The 16,070-nt window shown below is 42.9% G+C and overlaps 1 protein-coding gene across 3 annotated transcripts in view; it reads left to right on the plus strand.

The window, feature by feature from the left end:
• RANBP3 (RAN binding protein 3) overlaps nucleotides 1-16,070 on the plus strand; it is a 46,497-nt gene that overhangs the window by 4,992 nt on the left and 25,435 nt on the right. For 2 of the 3 annotated variants that reach the window (XM_051810663.1, XM_051810665.1), the window contains exon 2: nucleotides 7,053-7,108. In XM_051810663.1, coding sequence (XP_051666623.1) covers nucleotides 7,053-7,108 — 56 coding nt within the window. Of the gene's footprint in view, nucleotides 1-7,052; nucleotides 7,109-12,431; nucleotides 12,583-16,070 lie in introns of all 3 variants that reach the window. The other variant, XM_051810664.1, reaches the window with a different exon arrangement.

Genomic DNA, 16,070 nt, shown 5'->3' on the forward strand with positions numbered 1-16,070 from the left:
AAGGAGGCAGAAGTTTCTCTTTTCCCAGTGTCATTTATATTCACCATTTATGACATCACTTGTGTGGTGTGGCCAGAAATGATCCAGTCACGTTGCTTGTTCTTTCTGACATGAAGTGTGGCTGGACTTGGCTTGTGGGGGTCTTTTTGCAGATCAGCTCATGGAGTGGCATCTTGGTCTTTGCTTTCAGTCTCTTTGTAGCTATTGAAAGAGAATCTTGTGTTCTTATGAACACCTTTGGAATTTTATGGTCCTGCAAATTGCCCGTATCTCTTAATATGTTGTATTTATCATGATTATTCTGCTCTTCATGATGCAAATAAAATAATTAAGTTGAAAAAGACCCCAAGAACACTTTAGTGGCCTGCACTGTTCCCATAAGCATAATTAAACCTAACTTTGAACTTACATTTTTCTTGTCTCTCAGATAAACCTGATCAGGCTTAAAAGGTGAGAAATTACCTCTCTGAGTATATTCACTCAGTTAACACCCTAATTGCTTTTCTCCTTTTTATCACTCATTCATTGTTCACAGGGGTGGTACACTTTTTCTCTCATTATAATGAGTTAAAGTTTTCAACTTGTATGCTTCTGTTGAAGAGTGCTTCTGAGATCCAGGCAAGGGCTTACTTGCCAGGAAGTTCCTCAGTACTTTGTTTTTTTCCCTGCCTCTAATGTAGTTTTCCATGTAATCAGGCACTATTGCATTTCTCACTGTAATTTGGAGTAAATTTAAAAAGAAGGTGTTTGAAACACTGTAGTTCTTAGCTCTAGAAATAAATTCTCCTCTCCATAACCTGGCTACAGCAGTTCTGGTGAGGTGTTGAAAGTTGTTTTCATGACGTGGGGCCCGTGCTCCTTCTAGAATTTAAAGATTAATGTGAGTCACCAAGATGTTTGGTGATCTGGGTTGCATGTGGTTTGAGGAGAGGCTGAAGGAACTGGGTTTGTTCAACCTAGAGAAAAGAAGGCTTCAGAGAGGCACATTTGGAGCTTCTCAGGGTCTGTGAGAAGGTCATTAGAGAGACAGACCCAGGCTCACTGGAGTGGTGTGTGTTGGAAGGACAAGAGACAAAAGGTGAGAGGTGGAATGAGATGTTTAGGCTGGAAATAGGGGAAAGGTTGAGTTTTTGTGGTGGGGGTGGGTTTTTTCCCTGCCATAAGGGCAGTCAAGCAGTAGAAGAGATTACCCTGGGAGACTGCTCAGCCTCCATCCTTGGGTTTTAAGACCAGGCTGGATAACCTGATTAACCTGGCCTGACTTCAGGTCAGAACTGCCCTTACTTAGAGCAGGAGGCTGGACTAGAGACCTCCAATCTGAATTATCCTGTGCCCTTATGGTAGCATAAGGAGAGACAATGATCTCTGGTGAAGAAGATGACTGCTTTCTTGGCCTTTGTCACTGCTTTGCCATGGGCTTTACTCTGTGAGCCTGAGAACTCTGCAGAGAAACACACTCCTGCAGGTGTTTCTTCCTATTTTCATAGAATCTTAGAGTGTTTTGGGTTGGAAGTGACCTTTGAAGAGTTCCAACACCCCCACAGTGTGCAGGGATACCTTCCACTAGATCAGGGTTCTCCAACCCTTATCCAGTCTGGCCTTGAATGTTGCCAGGGATGGAGTGTCCACAGATCCATGAAGCAACCTGTGCCAGTGCCTCACCACCCTCACAGTCAAGAATTTCTTCCTAATATCTAATCTAAATTTGCCCTCTGTCAGTTTGAAGCTATTCCCCCTTGTCCCAAGTCCTTCTCCAGCTCTCCTGGAGCCCCTTTAGGCCCTGGAAGGGGCTCTCAGCTCTCCCTGGAGCCTTCTCTTCCCCAGGTGAACCCCCCCAGCTCTCCCAGCCTGGCTCCAGAGCAGAGGGGCTCCAGCCCTTGGACCATCTCTGTGGCCTCCTCTGGACTTGCTCCAGCAGCTCCACATCCTCCTGATGTTGGGCCCCAGAGCTGGATGCAGGATTCCAGGTGGGCTCTCACCTGAGTGGGTCAGGGGGTCAGAATCCCCCCTTCACCTGCTACCCCACCCTGTGGGGATGAGCCCAGGAGGGGCTTTCTGGGCTGTGAGTGCCCGTGGCCAGGTGATATGAGCTTCTCATCCACCAGTATGCCCAAGTCCCTCTCAGGGCTGCTCTCAGTCCATTCCCTCTTCAGCCTGTGTTTGTGCTTGGGATTGCCCTGACCCAGACACAGGAGTTGCACTTGGCCTTGTAGAATTTTGTAAGGTTTGCAGGGGCCCACCTGTCCAGCTTGTCCTGGTCCCTCTGGGTGCCCCATCCCTTCCCTCCAGTGCATCAGCTGCACTACACAGCTTGATGTCATTGGCAAACTTCTTGTGGCTTCCCTCAATCCCACTGTCCACGTCACTGACAAAGATGTTAAACAGTGCTGGTCCCAAACTCGGTCTCCACTTGGGCATTGAGCTGTTGACCCCCACTGTGGGTGTGCCAGCCAGCCAATTCCTTATCCAGGGAGTGTTCCCTCTGTCATGTCTCTTCAGTTTAGAGACAAGGATCTCCTGTCAAATGTTGTGCACAAGTCCAGGTAGATGATGTCAGTCACTCTTCCCTCATCCACCAACACTATCACCCAATCACAGAAGGCCACCAAATTTGGCAGGTGTAAGTGAAGCCATGCTGGCTGTCAACAATCACCTCCTTATTTCCCATGTGCTTTAGCACAGTTTCCAGGAGGATCTGCTCCATGATCTTACCAGGTCTTCCTTTTTTCCCCTTTTCAAAAATGAAGGTTATGTTTTCCCCTTTTACAGTCAGTGGGAATTTTACCAGATGGCCCTGACGTCTTGGTGAATGAAGATTGGCTTAGCCACTTCTTCTGCCAGTTCCCTCAGGACCCACAGATGCATGTTATCAGGTTCCATGGTCTTGTGCACCTTCAGGTTCCTTGGATGGTCTCAAACCCATTCTCCTCTAGCAGGTGGTCCTTCACTCTGCCAGTCCCTGCCTTTGCCTTCTGTAACTCAGGCAGTGCATCTGGAGCACTTGTTGGTGAAGAGTCAAAAACACCATTGAGTCCCTCAGCCTTCTCCATATCCCCAGTAACCAGGTCTCCTATTTCCTGCCAGAAGGGCCCACATTTTCCTTAACCTTTCCCTTATCACCAGTGTACCTACAGAAGCTTTTCTTGTTGCCCTTGGTCCCTTAGAGTTTTTCAGCAGTGGGTCATTCCATGATGCAGGGAAGGTCTAACATCTCCTGGCTGCTGGAGGTGCACCTGCTGCTGTGCTTGTGTTGACATGAATGGATGTTTGTCCAGCTGTAGGAAATAGGGTTGGTATAGGAGAGTTTGCTACAGCTACTAATGCTCACATATCTAAGTTAAAAATCTCACATTAAATAGTGTGTATGAGTTGATGATATCTCTGCCTGAGCCACTGAGGTGGTATTTTCTGTTCCTGCATTGTTGGTTTCAAAGGCTTGTGAAGGAAGCTGAGGAGGTTTAATAGTACACATGTTTTTCTGACAGCACACAGGGCATTTATTGATAATGACTTGACAGTAAAATATGTTAAAGACATTTAGCCCATGAAAACCAGTTCTCGAGGTTTTTGTAGTTATTCAAGCAGGGTGAAATATCTGTGACTTGGGAATAAACAGCAGGAAGGAGTTCTGTGGATTCAGTTGGTTTTCAGACTGATTTGACAGCCTACCACCACTCAGGTTTGTATGAGTTCCAGATATTGGGATTGGAGATGTACTGCCTCTGACATTAATTACTGAAGGTTTGCTTTCCTTCTTACATGCTTGGACTTTCTCAGAGCACCTTTACTGAGACTGACTTGGTTAGAAAATTGACATTTTTTTCTCCAGATCCTTGTTTTGCCATCTTTCTGTCTGCTTGTCTGGAGAAAAACGAAATCTGTTCCTCAGTTTTTAAGAACTGTGTGTTCTTAACTGTTCATCTCTTGAGTGAAGGAGAAGATCTCATGTTCTCTTACATGTATTATACCTGAAATTTGAAGGCTAGGGGTTTTTCCTTCCTTTGTCATGCTTGATTTTAAGTTGATGAGAGTTTTGTGGACCTGGCAGATCTGTTTTTACTGTACCTCATCCTTCAGACAACTTGATGGAATGGAAGCACACTGAAAGCAAATGTGACTGTCTGCCCCTGAGGTTGGCTAGCACAAACAACAATTCTTTTTGTGTTTTGGAGTGGCACTTAAGGGGAAAAACTGAAGAACTATTGAACATCTGCATTTCTGATCTACAAAAATAAAACCTCTCTTCAGTTGATAGGGGAACACAGCATGCATAGGTCCTTTTGTAGGAAAAACATTGAGTGCTAGAGAACTCTACATATATGCATTTTAAAAAATGTAACTAGGAATCAAGAACCAAAAGCTGAAGCAGGACATTTGAATGGAAAATTTGGCACTAGTGTATTTTACCAAGTGAGGTAATGGATAATTCAGGGCAATAATACTTGGCTTTTAATGCCTTCAATGAAAATGTTTCCCCAAAACTTAAATAAGGCTCAGAAAAATATGCTGTGTTTAATGAAGGTGGTCAGATTAGACAATCTTGCCTTGAGCTGGAATTAGGGAAATGTTTCCAGAGTTGTGATCTTGTAGACTTCAGTGACACAGGCAACAAGTTGAAATAAGTGCCTGAGTGAGCACTGGTGTAGTTGATGGCTGTGTCTGCTGTCCATTCCTGAGGGATGCCATCCTGTTGGTTGGGCTCACAGTCAGCAGGAGTGATGGTGAGATTCCTGGAGCTTGGCTGCTGGAGGGTTGTTCCTTCAGTGGACAGAGACTCTCAAACGTTGCACAAGTGTTCCCTTTTCCAGCCTGACTAACATGCCTGGCCACAGTTTGCTTTACTAGATGCTTTTTCCAGTCTCATTTGTTGTAGCTGGACACAACCTCAAATATTTGGTGTTTTTCACTCTGTTTTATTCTTTGGTTTTGCATCTAATTTTTTTTCTGTGAGCTTTCTGCTGTTCCTGACATCCTTCTTCTTTTTTCCTGAGTGCTCAGTTTTCAATCACCAGACTCCCATCTCCGATTTTTTTGTGTTCTTTGCATCAACTTCCAGTCTTTTGCCACCTGTCCCATGTTTCCTCTGCTCTTTGCATTGTTGTTGGATCTGGTTTTATTATTGTTTGCTTTCTTCTCGCTCGGTACTTCAATCCATTATTAAACATTAGACAGACAAGTGGGTTTTTTGTTCAGTTCTCCTTGGTATCAATGGAATTTGGTGCAGGAGTCTCTTGTAAGGTGTGCATGACACAATCAGGTGCCACATTCTGGCAGATCTCTGGTTTGGCAGAGGGCAGTGCTGCAGCTCCAGCACTAATGAGGGCTAAACATTAGCACAGGGTGTAAAGAAATGAGTGAAACTGTGAAGTCCAGGGTTAAAAGCTCAGCCCTTGCCTGGGTGGAGCCTCCCACAAGCAGGTTATAGTGAGGTCAAGGGGATCAAAAGTGACTCCTGGTTTGTTTGGACACAGCCTGGTTTTTGGGACAGGTATCAAAGTTAAGGGTCTGTTGATGACCTTTGTTAGTTGATAGATTGTTTTTCACTTTTGAGGGGGATTGTCTGCGTTGCTTTTGTTAATAAGCATTTTTAAGATTCAGCAGTACTTGATGGAGAGAAGAACTTAAAAAATAAAGGGAAAAAAGAGCAAAATTATGTAGTAAGGAGCCTCATTTCTTGATCAGTTTTACCTTTTGTAGAACAAGTTATGCCAGTCTTGCAAGATCAGTCTTGCAGTGTTTTTGCTGGATATCCCTCTGACTTAGATCCACAGAAGAGTAGGAAGATGCTCTTCCACCCTCACAAATAAATGCACAGTTCTTGTAATACTTTTCATAATTCTATGTGTATATCAGCTAAAATTTCACTTTTTCAGCCAAACTGATCTAGCAGCTATCAGTTCCCAAATGGACAATCTCATCTCCTTTTCCTTATATGCTGATCCAAGTGTTTTACTGATGCTGCAGCTGATTTATGGAGGATTTTACGATACTGTCCTATTTTTAGGTGCAAGGTAATTCTTCTTGATGGCTTTATATTTCTTTTTTATGGTAGCCTTTCAAGTTCTGAAAGCTCTAAAAATTTTAATTTTCTTCAGTGTCTAGGTTCATTTCTAAGACTGGATAATTGCAAAAGTAGAACTTTTACAAAGAAATCAGCCAAAGTCCATCTCTCCCTAAATCCCATTGTTTCACTGCAGTATTGTACTCATCTTTAGCCCTAAAAACAGGAGGGTTGCTGACTGCAGAGTGTGTGTGCACATACAACTCATGCACAAGGTGCATCAGTTTGTTAAACTGCTGGGAAAGCTCCCCTCTGCTTTATCCCACACTCCCCCTGTGTGTGTATCCTTTGGTTCTTAGGGACATTGAGGTAGTTGTGAGATCATGAAGGACAGTGGAAACACAACACTCATTCTAGAAATTAATTCTGTTTTTGCAAACTAAATGCCAGTGTGCTTATTTAGAAAATAATGTCCTGCTAATACTTGATTCAGAGCTTTAAGGAGAAAGCAGATGTGCCCTTAAATTATACAGAAAAGACTGGTCCCTCTGTAATAATATGCATGGAATATCTGGTTTTAGACCTGCAAATGTTGATTTAAGACCTCTCTAGACCTTTCAATGATAATGAAATATAAGTGTAATCAAGTGTCAGTTAGGTGACCTTTAAGGAAGGGATATGTGGGGGTGTACAGCAAACTCCCTTTTCATTCATGTGGGATGATGGGGAAGGAAAAACCTGTGTTCAGCTACTGAACTACTGCAGCAAAGGGTCTGTTCCTCCTGAGGCACTGAAGTACAGTGCAAGTACTAGTTGGAAAGACATCTGGTGGGGAAAGACAAATAGTTTTCAGATATTGATTGTGTTGTTCTCCTTAAAACACTCCTTTTTCCTTATATGTTACCAGGAACTGGTGGAAACAGTATGTGTAACTGAGATTTAACTGGCTTAAGGTTTCATTGTTGGTAAAGGCATCACAGAACTTAACATTTTCATATTAGTTACTAATGAATGTGGTTGGAAAAAACCCCAATGATTTCTCTTTTTACAGAAAAACCTGCCATTGCTCCACCTGTCTTTGTATTTCAGAAGGATAAAGCACAGAAGGTAAGGAGATGTTGATATGGTTTTTTATTTATTTTGTTCTTGGCCTTGACTCCTTCCATGGTGATCAGCCCTTTGTCTGTGAAGTTGAAGATGGATAATAGAGCATTAACATTATTAAGGGGCATGGGGCAAGGAGGTACTGAAAGGCTAAAAGTGGGAAGATGTGTGATGGTAGCACAATACAGGTAGCTCCTCAGACAGAAAATGGACCAGTCTGGGAGAAAAAGTATCTGTGAAGGTGTATCTTGAACCTCTGGCAAAGGAACACTGACAGTTGAGTTGCATGAGAAATCTAGAAAGTTTCTTTATCTGATAATCATGTTAAGACAAAGCAAAGCAAACTGGTCTAGATTATCGTTTTTCACCTCAGCACATTTAAATGTCTCTCATATCTTTGGTTAGCAAGCTGTAAAGTGTTAGTTACCTTGGGAAATGGCAATCCTGGTCCCTCATCTCGATATGCTGATGTATTTAATTCTTCCTGGTTAATAGTAAAAGCTATTAAGATTTGGGGGGCAGGAAAAATCAAGGTTACCATTGTTTCACTTGAAGATGGTGGGAACCCAGAGAAGTGTAACTGTGTACACACGATGCACGTTCTGTTGGATCACTGGATTATGTTATCTGTGCAGTCAGAAAATGTTTGAGTTGAAATACTGAACCATTTTTCAGTTGATAGCTTTTCTTTGGTTTGGAACAAGTGCTTTCTCACAGGTTCAGTAGGCATATTCATCATCAGAGCTTGAAATCTTTTCTCAGCTTGGGAAGGATTTAAATCTGCTCTCCTAATATTAGCTAATCAAATTAAATCTACCTGAGAGTAAGTACTTTGAGATGTCCTTTCAGTTAGATCTTTTACAGCAATTGTTTGCATGTGCTTGGGAGTGAAGGGAGTGCTGGTGTTTGCACTCTCCATTTAGATCATATTTAGATCACTGTTGCTTAGGCTGTTGCTGAAGTCCCTTCTGAGGCTCATCATGGTGAGTGTTGTCCCCAGGTGTCTTTACCCTGGCAGTGCCTCCATGGTCAGTCTGGAAGCAGTGAGCATAGCAGTGTGCAACTCAGGCAGAGTGAGTGATGTGGTCCTGTGTCCTTTTTTGTTGGCCTGGTCCTTACATGCCAAGATGACAGTTCTTGTGCTCTCAAGTTCCTCCACGTTGTACCTTTGGTTCTGCACAGAGTGCACATCTCCAGGGGCCTGCACAATCCATGCCTTAGGCTGTGCAAGCTGCTGCATCAAGCTGTGAGACAGATCTGTTGTACTCTGATAGATCTCAAGAAAATATTCATAAAAAATATATTAGTTAAAGGCTTAATGTATTTTTTGGACTGGCAGAGAGGATCCAGGGAGAGAGAGATCTCTGTCTTCCCAGCTGCTGAGAATTCTGAGCACTGTGGTGGTGCTGAGCCAGTAGCTGGGTTCAGGCCAACCTGTGCCCGGGCACAGCCAGAGCTGTGGGGTGAAGGGGCTGTGTGTGTCCAGCCCTGGGGGTTCCCAAGCACCTTGGAGGTTACAGGGGTTTGAGAGGAGTTAGAAATTAATCTCAATGCCAAGTAGTGGTGGTGCTATCAAGGGGCAAACCATGGTCACTCTGGACATGGAATAAGGTCTAGATTGGCTGGGGAATAAGGCTTGTTCCTTGAAGCAGGTCAGGAAGAGTCTGGCATCTGTCAGTTAGTTGCCAATTTTCAAAGTAGTAACAGGCACAAATGCTCATGTTAAAGTGTGTATTGTATGGAGATGTAGGATTTTCTTAAAGGGGGGAAGGGAGAGTGATTAATAATTTTAATAGCTTCTACTGTGTGTATTTGACACTGGAGAGAAGGAGTGGTAGAAGCATCAGTGCTGTGCTTCTTGCAGTTTGATTAAATAAAGCTTTTGCCAGTAGCTGGTTTTTGGTGTATGGATAAACCTAGCATTCAGGCCAGCTTTGATCAACTTAATCAAGGAAAGGTGTCTCAGGTTACACACTGGTTGAGACCTTTCACTGTATTTTCAGAAAGACATAATAGCTAAATGTTCCCATTAACAGTTAACTCCATTAGTATTTCTGTAAAAGGTGCCTGGTTAAGTGCATTGCCTGCCACAACAGACTATCCTTATTAAAGTTAACAAGGAAATTCTTTGAACAAAGGACTTTTTCCTAGAGCAATGTTTTGAAGAAAATGCCAAAGTAACTTCAAAATAATTGTCAAAAAACACACTTCTTGAATATGCAATTTCTCTATGTAAATTGCAATTTTAATTTAGTCTGTCAAGTCACTTTTTTTCTGTTAGCAGAAGTGTTCATGGAGGCTTTTCAGTGCTGACACAGCAGTGTGACAGTCCTCACTGGGGGTGAGGAAAAGCATTGCATTGTGTGTTCAGTTGTATGTGTGTATTCAGTATGAGGGTTGCTAAGATGTTTGCCTAGTGCTCTTCCACGTGAACCAGGACATCCTGAGCAGAATTATTTTTTTGCAGAGTCTGCAGACTCTCTCAGTATTACAGCTGGGTTGATATAATTCAGTGGTCTTACTGCCTTTTCTGAAAGTAACTGTCTAGGTAGGTAACTGTCTACTATTAAGTTAAACAACATTATTTTTCTAGAAATCTCTACTTAAGTTTGTACTTGTAAGGTATCAGATATTTGGGTCACACCAACCCAGTGGAACACTCCAGGTCTGGGGCAGAGTGGCTGGAAGACTGTGCAGCAGAGAAAGACCTGAGGGTGCTGGTCAACAGTGGCTGAACATGAGCCCAGGTGTGCCCAGGTGGCCAAGAAGGCCACTGGCACCTGGCTTGTGCCAACAACAGTGTGTCCAGCAGGGCCAGGGCAGTGACTGTCCCCTGTGCTGGCACTGCTGAGGCACCACCTCAAATCCTGGGGTCAGTTTTTGGCCTCTCATGACAAGAAAGACTTTGAGGGGCTGGAGCGTGTCCAGGGAAGGGAACAGAGCTGGGGAAGGGGCTGGAGCAGCAGGAGTGCAACCAGGTGGGGGTCAGGCTCTGCTCCCAGAGGACAAGGGGCAGGACCAGAGGAAATGATCTCTAGTTGTGTCGGGGTGGTTTAATAGAACTTTAGAACTTGCAGTTTGTCTTGTTGATTTAGAGGGGACAAAAAATGCGTGGTGTTCATAATGCTGCCTCTAAATTTTTTGTTCAGTAAGGAGGTTTGAGTTGTTTTCTTTTGCAGTTAAAGAGAGGATTAGTCTCTCTGTTGTCATTTTCATTATAGATATCAATTAATGGTGGATGTCAAGTTGGCTGTTTCTACATTTGAGTGAGTCTCCATTTTTGTGATTTTCGTATCTCCTTAACACGCTGAGAACTGTTTTTACAATGTGTGAAATAGAGATAGTCTCACAGATATCTGAGTGTTAGCACTGCTGTTCCTGTTTCTGACAGGCAGAGTTTCTAATGCTGATGCTGGTTGGAAAATTGCATCAGCTTAGGAGGACTCAAACTGTTAAGATCTGAAAACAACAAAGTCCAAACCTCACTGTGTTAGGCACAGAGTATTTCTGTTATTCCATTGTCTATCCCAATAACTTATTCATGAGCTATGCTGTGCTTTGCATAACACTTTTTGAATTAAATATTTCAGTTGATGGATACAGCTTATTCTGTGATGAATGTTAGACACTTGTTTGACTTGTGTTTCTACTCTGAAACTAATTTTAGTTTTGCCATAAAACCATTTCATGACAAATTTCTGGCCATAGGTTGCTTGAAGATATTTTCTGAAGTTAACTTTTAACATGCATTTCTGAGGTGAAAGCATTCTGGGTTTTTGGATTTACACATTTTTTAGCAGGTATAATAGCTCAAACAGATTTAACACAGTAGTGTTGTAAAGAAACACTTTGTCCAAAAATGCTTTTGTAATAATGTCCTTTGTTCTGCAAGTGTGGTGATCTTCTGGCCATTACTGATTCTCATCATGTTAGGATGATCATGACCTCCCTAGTCTCAAGTACAACAACAGGTAGATGTGCAACTGTGATTTAAAAAGTTTTTGTACTTGGAAACAAGCCATTGTCTGTGGTGTAGCTTGCACCTTGTCCTCTTCCCTTTGCCAGCCTGGGTTGGGATAATGGTAGAATATAGAAAAGAACACTTTATAGGAAAAAGAACAACTTGTTTTATGACTAGTTTTGGTCAGTGTACTGCTTTCTGTAGGTGAATTGATAGTGCTGAGCTTTTAGGGATGACTCTGAAGGAAGATAAGTTACATGATGCTTGGGTCATGTTCCATTCTGAAGTGGTGCAAAGAGTTGAAGGGGTAACTGGCATCTGGGTGCTAAAGGTTCTGGAGTGAATAAGGGTTTATGTTGTTAAGTTGTTCTAGCTGTCATCAGTTTTAAAAGTAGGTGTGGAGTTGTAAAAGTGATTTAGGTGATGAGAAAGATGGCATTTGCAGGTAGTCTGGAAAGCAAAACCACGAGTTAAAAAAAATAAATTAGGATGATGTGTAAAGTAGGGATTAGTTGAAGTCTTGGTTTGATGTGGTATTATTGGGAAGTGCTTGATTTTGGTGGTTTGAGGAGGTCAATGACTAGAAAGTATTGGTCATGCTGTAGGCATGACTTGTAGGTTTAGGGTGGTGGCAGAGAGAGAACTGTGGATGAAGTAACTTGTGTATGGAGAGACAAAACCTTCCCTTGGCCAGGCTCTCTCAGCATCCTTTGCACAGCTGCCAGGAGACTTGGGTAGGGACACCTGTTTGAACAATGTTGTAAGTCAACAGCATACTTAAGGAGTTAAAATTGGTGCCTAAGAGTTCATAATTGTGAATACATTGCTGCTCTTGAAATAATGGTCATGAATGTATTTGGAGAGACAGTTGTGCAAGGTGAAACTGGGAGGAATATAGAGGTTGATAATGTCAGAGGCAGTTGAGGATACCAGCCAGAGGTCTTTGGCTCTGAGCAGGTCAAAAGGGTGAAAAGATATACTGAGAGTAGGCTTTTTAGGCCATTGGATAGACCAGGGTGAGGAAAATGAGGAAAGGAGTTGCAAATAGCACAATTTAGAAATGGAAGGAGAAGCTGATCCAAGAGTTCTTATGCCAGTCTTTATTGAAAATGCATTTTATTTGCTTGCCTATATTTGGAGGTTGTAGCATCATATGAATCTTAGCTTTTAAGTATTCCTTCATGTCTCTCCTTATTTTCTGCAAGGCAGAGAAAGCCAAATCTCTGAATAGACTTGAATGTATTTAGTCTGAGCGGATTATTTTTAGTTTTAATAAAATAGATTTTGTTTGATCTGGCTGAGCAAGGTGAGTTTGTGTTGATGGCTTCCTAACATTATTCATCTCTCTGTTGATCTTTGCCTTAGTCTTTAGGAGACAGGATCAGATTTTTGCCAAGTTATCCCTAGAGCTGTACTTTATAAGGGGTGTTTCCTATAGAGAAGAGGAGGCTCCAGGAAGGAGACACATCTCAGACAAAACATTACAGCAAAAATGAAGAGAGTGAATGTTCACCAGGTACAAAGAACTTCAAACAAGAACTTAGATCAGAATTCATGAAGTTAGGAGATTAGGAAACCCTTTCAATAGCATGTGTGACTGAAGACTACAATTAATTTTAGGAGTTTGCAATTTCCCATGAATATGCTTTCTTGAGAACAGCTTAATGAACTTCTGCCTGGAGTAGTTCTGTTTTGACAAATCCATGAGTCCTTTGTTGATTTTGTCTTCCATGACTTAAACCAACTAAACACTCTTAAATAGTATTCACAAAATTCTGAAACTTGCAATAGTTTTTTATTAGTTTGATATATTTTTTCTAATATAATTTTATGTATTGACGTGGCCATGAAATCTCATCTTGGCTTCAGATTTTTTTTGGTGTAAAAGTGATGATTGGCAATAATTGTTATTTCTGGTTTATTTCTTTTGTGGGTCTTGAAGCATATATTCCAACCTTGCTCAGGATAGGAATCAGAGTTATATTTATTTTACTTTTTAAAATACTTGTCACTAATTACTGTTATTAAAATCTCTTAGATGTTTAGCCCACTTTTAGGTGTTCTAAACTGATATAAATTACTTGCAGAATAATTTGTCATTTCCACATTTAAGTGTCTAGCACAAGTGTGTGTTGAATGTTCTCGCCTCTTCTTGCATTATTAGCAATTTTCTGATCTGTAGCTAAAACTCAGTGTAAATTTCTGGGAAGGCTCTTTTTTTTTTCCTTTTTTTTTTTTCTCTTTCTTCTAATTTCTCCAGTTGCTTGCTGAATGTGTATGTGGAGCTACTGGGATCCATGGCATCTTCTGACAGGAAGTTTAGCAGGATGGGCTTCTTGTCCCCTTTAGTTTTGGACAGGACTTCTTTTGAGCCTGTAATAGCAAAGTTTAACGAGATCCTTCCAGCTCTTGCTCTGTGGCAGTCACTGCATTGGCACCTTACATGCCACTTATGATTTCACAGTTATATGCCTGCTCCTTTTTACTCCAAATTCTGTGTATTATGGCTGAAGAATAATAAGGTTTTTAGCTATTTTTATGTGGAAACACTTCCACACCCTCTCTCTAGGCATTATTTTGCCTCTTATGAGCACTGAATCTTTTTGGTAATCTCCAGCCTCAGTCTGGCTGTCTGCAGTTCCCTAATCCCTGCTGCCTCCAGACCTCTGGTGATGGTTGGCTCATCCTGAGGATCATTCTGGCTCCTGACAAGGAGCAGAATTCATTCCCATCCCTGTCAAATCCTTGGATTCATCCCCATTTCCTAGTACCCTTCTCAGCTTTTCAGCACTGTGGCTTTTAGGGTGCCCCAACCCTGCTTGGGTTCTTCACAGGCTGTTAATGGCAGGGTTGTCTCAGTGGCTGTGCCAGCTGGGCAGGGGGTGGGGGTGTCAGTGCTGCAGGGACAGGGTGTGGGGGTGTCAGTGCTGCAGGGACAGGGTGTGGGGGTGTCAGTGCTGCAGGGACAGGGTGTGGGGGTGTCAGTGCTGCAGGGACAGGGTATGGGGGTGTCAGTGCTGCAGGGACAGGCTCTGTCCCTGGGGAGCTGGGTAGGGTATGGGGGGTATGGGGGGTGTCAGTGCTGCAGGGACAGGCTCTGTCCCTGGGGAACTGGGCAGGGGGTGGGGGTGTCAGTGCTGCAGGGACAGGGTGTGGGGGGTGTCAGTGCTGCAGGGACAGGGTGTGGGGGTGTCTGTGCTGCAGGGACAGGGTGTGGGGGTGTCTGTGCTGCAGGGACAGGGTATGGGGGTGTCAGTGCTGCAGGGGCAGGGTGTGGGGGGTGTCAGTACTGCAGGGGCAGGGGTTGGGGGGTGTCAGTGCTGCAGGGGTAGGGTGTGGGGGGTGTCAATGCTGCAATGAGCAGCTCTTGGCCCAGGAGCCGAGTGCACGTGGTTCTGCTGTGGCTCGATGGATCCCCAAGCCTAATACTTGGAGAGTCTGGTAACTAGTGACAAAGTGATGGGGGTTTAAATGTTAAAACCATTGTAGATGTTTCCAGAAAACTAGAAACCTGCCTGACTTGCTCCCTGGCAGAGGCTGGCTCTGCTCAGGCAAGGTGGGCCTGCAGGTGACCAGAGGAGGCTGGGCAGGATTGAGGAGCTGTGGGGGAAAGGGCTGTGTTGGATGATTTGGGGTAGCAGAGAGAGAACCAAAGGACATGTGCATTTTAAGCCATGAGAAATATCAGCTCTTCAGTGCTGCTGCTTTATAATTGCTTTTGTGGTGAGTGTGATGCAGGTAACTTGTGACTTTATTCTTGTGCTTTTTTTATGGCTGTCTCCCCATGAAGGGGAAGAAGACAGTTTGAGTGGCCTGTGGAGTGCCCTTGGCCTCAACAATGAGGCTTTGCTTCAAAAGGGATTAGGAGTAATGGGTTTTAAGCATCAAGTGGAGAACTGAGGTGTTTACTTATTGTCTTTCTCTGTGACTAACATACCTATGTTGTAAGTGCTGGGGCCAGCTCCAGGTAGCCTTTTCCTGCTGTTCTCCCCAGCAAAAGAGGTAAGGAAGGTTGTTAGAGTGCTAGACTTGATTAAATTTTTGGTGACAAACAAAATGTTTCTTTAACTCCTCTCATTCTGTGGGGTTTTAAGTTAATGTTTGGATCTGTTAGTAACAACTAAATATTAAAACCAGAAAATTTTGATAGTACAAAAGCCCAGCATCCCCAACTTTTACCTGACATAGTATTACCCCAGTAAATATATTTCGACTATTTTCAGCCTTAATTGTAGTAATTTCTTGCAAGATAAAATTTTATGTATTGCAGGCTTTTAGTAGTTGTTTCTGTTATGAGAACAGGCCAAATCTTACTGGGAGAACTTGGGGCCCTTAAGATGTAAACGCTGCTGTTTATTTTTGAGGCTTCTGTTTACTCTCCTGCATGGCCCTGGCATTTTTAATCTCTCTTCGTTCTACCAAGTGTTTTCTGTGAACAAGCCAAGGTTGTGTTCATCTCTGTCTTACTGCTTGATTCTTTAGATATTTTATCATAAGACATTGGGAAGCTTGGCCCACAGATCTCAGCTGGGAGCACATCCTTGACTTGCATGTTATCCATCAACTATAATTTAGTCCTTAATTACAATACAGTTGTTTGGGCTCAAAGCCCATAAGTTTTTTACTCTTCAGATGTGTGCAGAATGTGGTAATGCTTGATTTTTGTTCTACAAGCGGAGATGTGCAGCGTTAAATGATGTGAAGAAATGACAAGTCTGTGGCAGTTCAGCAAATACCAAACTGCATTAGGGTTGCACTAGTTATCCTGTCACCTCCCTCCTTGAAAGAGATGTGCAGACTTCTTAATTTATGAAAGAAAGCATTGATGTTGCTTTTTGGATAATTCACCATCACGTGAATCTGAAAGGATCACCTGTCTTGTGTGAATGTTAAAATCATTTCTGTGGAGAGTTTTGTAACCAACCTCACCTCCCTGAAACGTGAGCTGAAGAAGCAGTGAAGGACAGTTATTCACAGTAATTGTCTATTTAATTTTTATGTCTG

Source organism: Manacus candei, unplaced genomic scaffold (genome assembly GCF_025592945.1).
Source record: "Manacus candei isolate 608988 ecotype Guabito, Panama unplaced genomic scaffold, ASM2559294v1 h1tg000078l, whole genome shotgun sequence".
NCBI lineage: Eukaryota > Metazoa > Chordata > Aves > Passeriformes > Pipridae > Manacus > Manacus candei.